Source organism: Anas acuta, chromosome 6 (genome assembly GCF_963932015.1).
Source record: "Anas acuta chromosome 6, bAnaAcu1.1, whole genome shotgun sequence".
Lineage (NCBI taxonomy): Eukaryota > Metazoa > Chordata > Aves > Anseriformes > Anatidae > Anas > Anas acuta.
In genome coordinates, this window is record NC_088984.1 from 2,542,837 (window position 1) to 2,555,323 (window position 12,487).

Consider the following 12,487-nt stretch of genomic DNA (forward strand, 5'->3'; position numbering starts at 1 on the left):
TAAATGGCTTGGTTCAACCTGCAAACAGCCTTTTAAAGGTTTAATGATGGATTTAGCAACCAGTGCACCCAGACATCCTTTCATCTGTTTTGCTTATTGTTTTGAAAGACACAACATATTTTAACTTGTACTTCAGTGTGCAGCAGGCAAGATAAAAGGATCTCGTAACTGAACAGTAGAGAGAACCGTGATAAGAGCAAGCAGAACGTGCTCCTTTTAATTCCCGTGGCAGCATCTGTCAAGGAGTCATTAACCACTGATTTCTTAAAAAGCAAATCCCAACCTTTCTAGGAGGCCCGAGAACATCACACACAGCTTCAGCCTGTTTCTCTGGCTGTCAACATAACAGAAACATCCCCGTGCCCAGCACACAGCCAGAACACAGCTGTTCTCCAAGCACAACACTGGGCCACCTGGGAAGGGAAACAGCGACCAGTCCCAGACATAGTTTGCACCCTCAAGAACCGTATTCACCAACACAACCCCTCCCTTTCACTCTGCTGCTGCAAAACCGAAGCACTTGGATCCCAAACAGCTGTTTGCTCTTTCCCTTAGCCTTTAAGTTTCCTATAGGTATCTCCCCTGACCATTATTTTTTTTTTTGGTGCAACCAAGCACGTTGCGGTGCACTGTGATCCTATTTAAGAGCAGAACTTCCTCTCTGCCCTTTCACAACAGAGCTCCAGGTCACACCATTTCCATCAGGTGTTCTGGACACCGCAGGCTTCAAGGGAAGAAATATCTGGATTGATGTTACCAAGACATAAGAGAAATAAACAAAACATAACAGAGCCTAGCTCTTGAAATTGATTCCCTTAAGATAAACATCTTTAACTACAGCCTTCCATTATAACTGTAAAGAGGACAGCAAAGAAAAGTGAATTTATTAACAGCTTTACCTCCTCCAAATAAGCTACTCCTAAGCTAGCCCAAAGCCCCCTTCCTTCCCACCTCCAATCAAAACCAGAATTAAAGCAGAAAAGAAAGCATGAGAAGACCTTCCCAAAGCCTAGACAGGCTGTTTGCCCAACATTATACTCAAATCAGGAAATACATCAGCTGACATTTTTTTAGTTCACGTACAGATCCAGAAGCAGAAGAGTTTTGGTATGAAATGTGCAGACTCATCTCGCGACGTCGCAGCCACCACAAGACATTTAAGTGACATCTGTCAGCAACGCTTCAGGGAAAAACACAGGAGTGTCGTGAAGCTGAAGAGTTACCTCACCAGCAAGAGCTTCTGGGTTTGGATTTTTATTTATTTATTTTTAAAGAGATTTCTGTGCATTGCCCATTCAGCCCAACAAAATTACAACCAATTACCTGAAGTACAACTGACATCTTGCCCTAACATCATAACTGGAAGTGGATCTGAGCAGTGAAAGGCTTAAAGTGGGTGCTGGGGGCAGCTGGAACACCCCCAAGAGCCAGGATACCTGCAGACCTGTTTTTATTTCCTTCTCCCTCTGCCCTGGGAGGGAAAGCAGGTAGCTGAAACAGAGCCACACGGACAGCAGAAGCCCTGCCTGTGCCCACTGCAGTTTTCACCCTGGCAGAAACTCATTGCCTCATTTCTCATTTATTCTGAAGAGCAAGAAGTTCAGTGAATTAGCATACAAGTTAGAAGTGGATCAGTACCAAAAAAATACAACGCAGAATTAACCTAGTCAGGAGTTTCGTCCTCTTATGTGTTTCTCTTACAGAGCAGTACCAAGAGGTGGTCAAACAAATGGATGGGGCCCACAGAGCCACTTCTTGAGCTCTCTTTTGGCCCTACCCACCTCTTTTTTTTTTCCTTTTTTTTTTTTTAAATCATCACAAGAACTACTTCTCCCCACGCCAATTTGTCTTCCTTAGTGCCAAATTATGACTATGGGAAAAAAAGGCAGTACTACTGTCAGGCTGCTGCTCCTGACAACTCCATGAAGGAGGCAGCAGTGCGAATTGAACTGCACTACTCCACCCCAAAAATTCACAGAGGCCCAAAACTAGTAAAGTTTCTATTATTTAGCTACTCAAAGTCACTCGGTTGTTCCCCCAAAGTGAGACCAAGACATATTTCTGCCACTGACTTCCCTTCTCCAGCTCTCAAGCAACTGTAACATCACAAACAATGCGAGTGCCACCCAAAACCAAGCACAAGCCATTCTGGTATGAATGCTTTACAGAAAAATCACCTGATTATTACCTCAAAAAGACTGATGTGGGATGGTAAGATAAGTGACAAAATTTTTGTGTCCCACCTGCTCTAAGTGCGCCCAACTTCCTTGGATGACGCCTGGTCTCTAGGCACACAGGTCTACACAGGAACTGGGGACTTCAATTAAGGAAACCCAAATGAGATTAAATGTCCCCAAAAAGAGCTTTATTTCCTCTCTGGCAGTCTGACTGAAGCCAATTTAAGCACTATAAAATGACTTCAAGCAAGACAGGCAAAAAACCTGGCCCACAAAACACTAACAGGTACAGAGGGGAGATGGACAGAGAAAAATCAACCACTTTCATGTTCCTTTAGTTAATCTGGCAGTACATTTAAAAGCCCACCTTTTATGTAAGTTTAATATGAAAAAAATGAAAACAAGGAAACAAGCAATGCAATTTACCTCATTCTATATAACGATGGACCTGGAATGACCAAGACATCCCAACTATTACCCTACTGAGGGGGACAGTAGTGGTACGTGAGCACATACAGTCTCTCACTCACATAAACGATTGTTCCCTATTTGTGAATATCCCACTGACATAAAACTGTCACCAGTTAGGAAACGCCAAAACCAAATCTTCCTCAAGAACTGTATTTTACAACTACATTAATTTCCACTTCGCCAGAACTCCAGTCATTAAAAATACAATTGTCAGCATGAAACTTCAAAGAACTCCGAATTTAAAATCCCTTTTAGAGAGACTGTAAACAGCACTTCAAAAGTGTATCTTTTTCCTGAAAAAAAACAGAGTATTTTGTTCCAAGATGCCTTTGTTATCACTTAGGAGCAAACTGTTACAGACAGTGCAACATTCAGTCAAAAACCAACATAGTTTCCCTTCAGCTCCTTGCAAGGCACATTTGCATCACTCAGCAGGTAACAGGTACAATTTTAAACAGAAAAGGCTGCTAACAAATTGCTTCCGAGGAATTTATTTTCTTGAAAGTCTGCTTCTATTAACGTAGCTCAATCGTGCCGAGTCAGACAGACTGAGACGGAGAGGTGAACACCTGGCTATATAAATTCTCTCTGATGTTTTTATGCCATTAACCTGCAATACTTTCACAGGCAAATTTCACATCAAGTTCTCCCCTTTACTTCCCACAAGGTCACACACAGACCTCCAGCTCCACACCCCAGAGCTGCAGGGTGCCGAGCTGCAGCAGTGGCAGCACGAGGGAAGCCTGGGGAAGTGCCCCCAGGTGACAGCAGCTCCTGGGGGGCTGTGTCCCTGCAGGGTTTGGGTACCAAGTGACCCTACTGATTCCACCTTCTTTAGGGATGCACTTTTCTAGGAATTTTCTGATCTAACTTTTGCATTCAAGAACAAGTTGCTTACTGTACCTCTCTCCTTGCCAAGCTGTGTAATTCATCTCCTGATCTGTGCGTAACATTCTATTCCCAGGAATCCATTCCTACTATATATAACTAAAAACAAATTTTATTTAAATGAAGGATAAACACCGATACCTCGGAGTTTGTATTTCAGAGTTTTACAAACAAACCTCTTCACCAAAGCACTGAAGAGCTGATGAACAGAGTCAAAATCCATCACATAAGGGAACAGAAAAGATACCAGAGATTGGTTCTAAAGTTACATCAACTGAGAAAAAAAAGTTAAAAAAATTAAAAACACAACTGCACACTCATTAATTGGTAGAAATTAAGATTATTAACTATAAGATTCCATTTCAACTCAAACTTCTCTAAATATATTTTAATATTTCTCAACTTTTTTGTAGTAACAGCGCCTCTCCTTTTACCTTGCTTACCTAGTTGTTGGATACCACCACAAGCCATGCAGTATTTTGTTTGCATCTAAGTTTAGCACAGGGGAATTGGAGGTTACCAGGATGCTTCAAAGTACAAACAGCTTTTGTTATGCAGCTCAGACTGGTCAGGCAAAAAGCAGGAGTTGCAGCAAGACAAATGGCAGTAGGTTAAGATAACCAAATTATAAATTGAGATGTAAACAACAAAACAACCAGGGAAAAGGGGGTGGGAAGCATTTATAAATATGCTGGCTACAAATAGATAAATAACTGAATTACTTTGTGCCACAGGGGACATCAGATAAAAGGAGGAGAGCACAAGTCTACTGATGTGGAAAAGCGTCAGGAAGCTGACACGTAACAAACTGGAGAGCAGCCTCACAAGGCAGGCTGTGTAAGCCCTAACTTCTCACAATTTAAGATGACACGCATATCAGAATATACCTTACAGAGAAAGATTTTACTGAAGCAGCCGTACTGCGAGGTGTGGAGCACGCCAGAGAAGCGAGTCGACTAGCTCCAAGCAACCCAGTTCTGTCCTCAGACATCTGCCGGTGGGAACAGCATTTTTCCTTGCCAAGTACCTCGTTTCAGACAAGTCCCTGGCATCACCTCGCCTGCTCTTTCTGCTCTTGAAGTGAGCATTTCAAGTACTGGAAGACCAAGGGCATTTTAGTGACTTGAATGTATTAATCACAATTAGAACTGCAGCAGTGTAAATTAGGAAAAATACAAACTCAGGGGTTGTTTTTTTGTTTGTTTTTTGTTTTTCTTTTTTCCCTGCAGACTTGTCCCTTCTTCTCCCTTACGTTTAGGGCAGTTCTGCTAAGGATAAGAGCAGTATTTTAAAGTACCACTTTCAGTAACACCACAAGGTAATCACCACATATTAACAAACAGGAATTTGCAAAATCAATTGAAAAGAGAACTTCAATATAGTACGTTCCAAAATACTTCGTTATAATGTTGAATTGTTCCAAGTGAGATTGCCATCGTTTCACATTTATTGATAGTACCTTTATTTTCGTAAATTCCCCTCCCCACTTCTTACTCCCTTTTATGTGCAATAATTTAGTTCTGATTCACTTTTTCTCTACTTGTTACAGAAATTTGGGTTCTACAATTAGTTTTCCCCAGCTATGGCTGTCGTGACACCTGAAGCTTAACTGTAGATTTTGTTTATGTAAATACTAAAGGTGGTATTTAGCTCTACAAAAGTTCAATGGTTAGAATCTGATAAATATGCTAAGGGCACATAACTTCAGATAAGTAAAAACAAGGCATAATTACTAGCTTTGTTGGAAAAATAAGTTAGAGAACCTTTTGAATGCTAAGTTGCCACCAAGGTGATTTTTCTTCTGACAAATAACTAAAACCAAGATTAATACAAACAGATTTATTGTTTGCTCCTTTAAATTATTCAAATGGAACATTTCAACCAAGCTCAATCGACACAAGGTGTACAAAGCTAACTACTGCTCAGTTTTGCCAAGCAGGAGCAAGATGAAACCTGGCACCAGGCAGTTCAAAACACCACTGAGGTTGCCCGAGGTGTTTCTTTTCCGAGGTTTTCTTAAACTGAAGGAAAGGGGGAAATTGCTCCCTGCATGGGAGGAGTTGCAGAGCACAGAGACACAGAAGGGAGCTGCACTTCACCCCGAGGAGCCCTGCTGTAAGGGAAAGTTCCTGCATAATGAGCGGAGGTGTGAGCGCTCCTCCTTGGGGCAGGTGCCATTGTTCTCCACCAGGATCAGGCGCCCCAACGAGTTAAGGCAGATTTCGTGGCCTGGCGTTAACTGACCCCGTGCATGCGACTCTAGCCTGCAGCCAAAATGCAGCTTTATCTAAATTAAGTGTGGTTTTTTAAGATATGGCTGAGCCCATTTAACCTCTGGATGACACCGAGAGCGGGAAACTCCTGCTCTCCATCCCCAAGCCTCCCAGCCTGTTTCCCACAGAAGCACACAACGCTCACCTCTTCCCCAGCCAGAAAATTACAGCCCTTCCATGGCCAGAAGGGGCTCGGTACGCAGACACAAGGGAGCAGGACAGGAGGGAGGTGCAGACTGTCCCTCCTCACTCTGGACTACAGGCAGACCGGCTCAGCCCTATCTTGAAGCCTCCCTCCGAGATAAATTACTTGACATTTGTCACAGGCTAAGCTTGTACTAAGCAGCAGCTGTCACAGGTTAGCTGATAGGTGTTAACGTGATAAGCCCTAATAAACTGATCCCAAGTTTGAGTTTTAAGAGAAAATCTTTGTATTGTTTACATTCAGCCACATGTTTACACCCCGAGTAAATTAAAAGAAAAGCTCTTCAGTTCAACAGCTCACCAGTTACCTACACCCAGCTGCACTGCAGCTCAGGTGGGGGACGAAACTTGTCAGCAGGTACTTTAATTACCACTGCAGTCACCCAAAGTTAACAAAATCCAACCTACTTAGTGTTAAAGCTGATGCACCATCACCAAATGGGACACTGAGGAGTACAAGCAGCGGACTGAAAGAAGTTTCTGTCAGCCACAAAAGTATTTTGTGGGAAAAAGCATAGGAGGGATGGAAGATGACAGCTGAAAATGGAAATAATGGCTGGGGAATGGAGCTGGGACAGGGACTTGCGAGGAATGTCACTGCGTGATGCCAGGGGCATCAGAGGAAGGGAGGAAACCTAAGACCTGCAGACGGTGGAAGAAGTCTTACAAAGAACTGAATTTAAAGAAGAAAGTCCATAAATAAAGATTGCAACACAGCATTATGATACCTACTACCAAACATACTTTGGTAATCCCAGCAGCCTCCACACACACACAAAACAAAGTAAATAAATACACCAAGGTGCTGAGCTCACCCTGAGAGTAAACTTCCACTGTAATAACACTTCCCCTGCACACAAGGCACTCGATTCAAGTCAAACCCCATTTCTTCCCCAAATCAAACCCACTGTCTTTGCTCTGTGTGGAAACACAATCCTTTGAGTTCCCTGTACCTCAACTTCTGTAAAATCTTGAGGGATTTTTGTTTTACAGCGTATTTGTCTGGTTTGAACTTCAGCTCTCCTCTATTTACCTGTACTTCAGCCAGCAGCGTCCTGGTGTTGTCTTCGTTTTACGCAGCCCCTCACTTGTAAGCAACTTCCAGAGTTCAACTACAGGTTGTGAACGCACGTCCAGCATCCAAATCTCAAGTTCGGATAGGTTCTGTCCACTTAGCCATAACTGTTTGGAATTCAGCATTATCAAAAAATGTAATTCATCCTTTAACTTCTGCATAAGCTAATAAAATCAAGAGGTGCTGACTCTTGTTTCTGACGAGCCATGCCAACTTCTCTGTTAAGATGATGACAGATCTCATAATGCTCTCAGTCTTGAAGCTGCATACCTGCCTGGGAAGGCCAAAGGTCTGATTTTTGTTCATCCGGATCCATCATCAGGGGAGATGCACGCTTGCTGCCAGACAACTGCAACCTTTAGCTATGTAACACTACTACATACGGTGCCTGCTTCACAGCACATGCACGCTAGCTAAGAAATGAACAAAAAAACAGCCCATAATTTCATGTGGTAGAAGGCACAGCAGCTGCAGCTTGAAAACCTAACAGCTAGGATTTCGACTCAAATGGGAATAAAAAAAATAAACGCTTAGGTGGAAGAGCAAACAGGTTTTGCAAAGCTCTCCTCCCTGCCAGGGATGGGCAGACAGACACAAAGTGCAGTTAAGATATCACTTGGTTATTTCCTGTGAATTTACTGCCTTTCTCCCATGAAGTTCACTGTTCACCTAAACTTCTTCAAGTGCTTTCTAAACCTGAGTGCCTTGGGAGGTACCTGCTTCTGACCAGCATCTGAACCAAGACTTGGCTGCACTTCTTTAAGCACTGCCCTAGAACTTAGGGATGTGGACATCACAGCCAGCAACAGAACCTGACCTCCCGCTGAAAAACACCTTCAGCATCATGAAACTGAAGCTTTTTAAGGGTGTTTTAAGGCACCTACCACTTAACACACACGATTTAGAAAAAAAAATACTTACACGAAGTTATGGTTAAAGCCGTTTATTCATGCTATAAAAGCAAGCACCTGCAACACTTGCATACACAAATGGGCTATAAAAAAGGCAAGTTTCCCAGGGCGGGTGTGAAAGCGGGCCTGGAGTGGCAGGGAAAACATAAGCAGGAGCAGAACTGCTACAAGGACCTCCAAACTCTCCAATTTCACTGCAGAAAGCAAGTGGCAGCATGGAAGCAATTAACACGATTCCTAGGAGCAGAACGGGTATCAGACAGGAGCACTTACTTCCAGGCACACAATGAGCTGCAGCATGTGGACAACTCCTTCTTATCAACACAACATCCAAGGAAAAAAAGCATAATCCATAAAACATGTAAGATTTCAACAATGTGAACACACGCAGCATGAAAGCCCACCAAGGAAAGATTAGTAATGCCTATAATCTATGAAACAAGTCAGGACTCTTTAGGCATAAGTCAATGCATAAGGAGATGTGAATCTCCCAGACAGGAGTACAATTTTGCTTTCCTTCCTATTTAAAAAGCAGGTAAGCCCTGCCCTCAAGTTCGTGATACCTTCTCTGTGTACACACAGGTGTTTCCAAACCCTCCTGATGGAACTCTTCCAGTTCATTGTATCAGCAAAAATATTCACGGTGTTACTCTGTGTCAACAAAAATAGCCAAACAAGAAAGTGTGACTTGGGGAAAATGAATGCTTCCTGCCTTAAAATGAAAACAAATATGCTGCTCAAAAGCACCACTACCTCCCGAATGCCTTGAAAGCCAGACGATGAACTCAAGCTTCCAGTGCTACAATGGAAACTGAACTGACCGAGGGACGGCAGAAGTATGAACAGAAAGCAAAACAAAATTTCTTCGAGTTAACTATTTCCAGCCTTTCAAAGTACTCAAAATTGAACATTAAGATCTAACAACCAGTGAAGATCATCCTGAGGTGATCACTCAAGGACTGAGAATGAAATTCAGATCTCGTTCCTACTCTGTCAGTGTTTTAATAACCTTAAACCATGCCCTTAACTTACCATCCACGCACCTTCCCCCAGCCTCAACCCTGTCACCCAGTTCATGCACAGCCACGACTGACACAAGTGCTCAGGCAAGAACTTTGAGGTGAGCGTTCAGATTTATCTGACCAGCAATCTAGGTATCCTAAGTGACTGTCACCAGTATCAGCATCAGCAATTACCACCACTTCCTAACAACTCCCATGAAGTTAAATCCAGCCTGAAGTCCTTCAGAAGGAAATTTATCTCATTAAACATGATTCTTCCCCCAAAAGAGGTAACAGCATTCTCTGGTAATATGTATTCAAATTAAGAAAACAGTTGTATGATAAGAAACAAAACAAAGGCTTATCTATTCTGCAACCTCTCCCCCTTCTAGTAAAAACAGTTCATTAGCACCACGACACACGATTTCTATTCAGCAGAAGGAAACCGCGAGGAAACACTCAGCTCAGTTTCTGAAACTCGCAGAAGGACACACTGCTTAGCTGCAATCTCCCTCTTACAGGAGATAAAACAAAACACGCTCTCTTACTCAGGTTTAATTCAGGATAAATTACAAACGCTTGCTAACATAAACACACTACATACCAGAAGCGTAATTCTTTCACAGCTGGAGTCTCCACGTGAGCAAAATGAGCTGCTGATTTGTAAACGCTGGAAGTGGACATAAATCTCTAAGATACGTAGATGGAAATAATTCCAGGGTATTCGTCTTGATCAAATCAAGAGAGAAGTCAAACAAAGATGCTCACACCACGCACTGGGCAGTATCACTTCTTGCAGCATGACCAGTGGTGCATATCGTTGCGCTGTCTCGGACTACAGAGTCCAAACAACTTCAGTAGCAGTATTAGAAACAAGTGATAATGATTAATCCCTCCCAAGCTTTAAACCTTTCTACGTTCCAGATGACAGTAGCAGTATATATAAAAAAAAAAAAAAAAAAGCCTTAAAAACAAACAAATCAGAGGCTGTATTTTTGGTTTGCAAAATATCAACAAAGCAAACCCTACACCTCTGCTAGCGAAACCGGGTTGTGAAAAAAAAATATACAAGTCAGACAGAAAGCTCAACCCATTTTAAGTCCTGAAGAATTTGTAAATCCCTAGTTGTTCTCAGTTACCATCAGCCCTGGAAGTTGCACTGTATCACAGTCAAGCCCTACGCACCACACGAGCTTTCTGGTTTCAGGACCGCTTGGCAGGGAGGCACACACGGACAGCAGCGCGCTGGGAGCTTCGCATCTTTCTGCAGCAAATGTAAGTCAGCAGCTACCCTAACAGCTTCAAACACCTTCCACAACAAACATCCCCAGCAGAAGTCAGAGCAAGAACACCTTCAGACAGCTACGGCACTGAGATGACACAAACGGATGCGTGAACATCTCCCTCTCCCGAACATCCCTTTCAGGACACATCAAGCGAATCGCAGACAGCTTTTTTCGTAGCAAATATTGCTAAAGAGAATTTCACCAACATTTACCTACTGCCATCTACAACAGCCTTTCCGAGAAGCGCTTTATGGACCACTAACACATAAATCTACCTTAAAAAAAAATAAAAAAAAAAACAAGGATCCCTACCTATTTGTGTGACACCGGATAGAAACCTACCCCGAGACTGAAGCTGTCACTACACTGTCACTCTCTGTTAATAGCACAACTTACAATCTCATTTGGCTAATGTATCTAGCACCGTACTTATACATTGCTTCACTGACCATCGCATTCTGAGACTATTGCATAATGTATCAAATACAGCTACATTTTACTGTCATAAAAAAAAAAAAAACAACTCATTATTATTACAGAAGAGACATTTCAGTACAACACTAAAGCAGTTTTACTGCACTATAAATCTAAACTTCACAATCATTCCGGCAGCCCACAGAGTAGATTGCTCACGCTTAACTTGTTAACGGAGATGGTTTTATTTAAGATGTGAGCTATCAAAACAACAGAATGATTTATTAAAAAAGCCTTGTTTTATAAGCACTAAATGCAGATATGGGGCTGCGGGACATCCTTTAAAGACAGAAAACCAAGGGACCCGCCAAGATCGCTTCGTTATCACCACGGTGTTGTTCCTTTTAGACATGCTCCCAGAGCCCGGCAGAAGCTGCCACTCGTGGAGGCTCCGTGGGCTCGTTTCACGCTGTGGCAGCAGCGGGTGCACAGCAGGAACACGGGCAGGATGCTACGCCAGGGGATCCCTTCCAGCATCAGCAGGCGATTGAGAAAACCAATCGGGGAGGCACGAAGCCTCCCTTTGACAGCTGCAACCTCGGCAAAGCCAATCCACAGGCGCAGAGCCCTGCCTGAGGCGGAGACACGGCTTCATTGAAGAAATCCTTGCGGGCACACTCACTCCGGGCCGGGGGCTCTGAGGGCCGGGGGCTGCCCAGCGGGGCCCCACAGCACAAGATCCGGGCCTCCCACCGCCTGTCACCGCCTTTCCTCGGCGGGACGGGCCCGTTCTCGGCCGTGCTGCTAAAACAAGCTCTATTCTCGCTGGTTTTCTCCTCACACCGGCTGTCGGTGCTGTGACAGGGGCCGCGCGGGCAGCCCCGGCCCGCTCGGGCTCGCCTCAGCCCGGCCCTGAGGCGAGCCGGCGGCGGCACGCTACGCCAAGTGCGGCCGCCCGCTCATTCAGAGCCGCGTCTTGCGCCTTCCTCCTCCCTACGCTAGCGTAGCGGCCTCCCCCCCGCTCATCAAAACAGTCGCGAGTCGGGACGCAAAGAAGATGGCGGAGCAGGGCCCGCTTACGGCGCCGGACAGCGGCTTACGCTGCGCTCTTTGCGCAGCGCCCCGTAGGACCCGTGCAGCGCCGCGGCGGGGAGCGTGCGTAGTGCGCTTGGTGAATGCCGATGGCCTATTTCCCGTGAGGGGAGGGGGGGGGTGGCTGATAAACAATGGTGCCCCCCCTGCGCGGCTCCCTTACCGATTCCTCCTCCTTCTCCATCCCCGTGGGCATCTGCGGCACAGCCCGGTTGATGGAGACGCAGTCGTTGAGGTCGGGCATGTCCTTGCCGCGGTAGATGGGCAGCGGTTTGGCGGCGTCTAGCGCCCGGGCTCGGAAGGAGAGTTTGCTCATTGTCTCCCCCTCACAATAACACCCCGGGGCCGGGCGGGCGGGGAGGGGAGGAGGAGGGGGGGGGGGGGGGCCCTCAACGCGGCCTCGCCGCCGCCTCCCAGCCACTCCCGCACCCGGCCCGCACCACCATGGAGGGTCCCGCCGCCCCGGAACAGCTCTCCGCGGGGCCGCCCGTAGCTCACAGCGCACGCCCCGCAGCCCTAGATCCGCGCCGGGCTCGCTCGCTCCGCTCCCTGCGCCATGGCAAACATGGCGGACATTAACCAAAGCCGCCAGCGATCCCGGCAGCCACCGCGAGAGCCGAGGGGGGGGGCAGAGAGGAGGGAGGAGGGAGGGAGGGAGATGGCGGCCGGCGCGGTGCGCGCGCAGCCGGGGGCGG

General features: G+C 45.5%; 1 protein-coding gene across 2 annotated transcripts in view; it reads right to left on the reverse strand.

Moving 5' to 3' along the window:
* The window catches only part of EPC2 (enhancer of polycomb homolog 2), a 41,018-nt gene extending 28,663 nt beyond the window's left edge, over nucleotides 1-12,355 (reverse strand). Inside the window, exon 1 of one of the 2 annotated variants that reach the window (XM_068687022.1) lies at nucleotides 11,956-12,355. In XM_068687022.1, coding sequence (XP_068543123.1) covers nucleotides 11,956-12,108 — 153 coding nt within the window. In that variant the 5' untranslated portion in view covers nucleotides 12,109-12,355. Of the gene's footprint in view, nucleotides 1-7,046; nucleotides 7,070-11,955 lie in introns of those variants that run through there. The other variant, XM_068687024.1, reaches the window with a different exon arrangement.
* Between the last annotated feature and the right edge of the window lie 132 nt (nucleotides 12,356-12,487).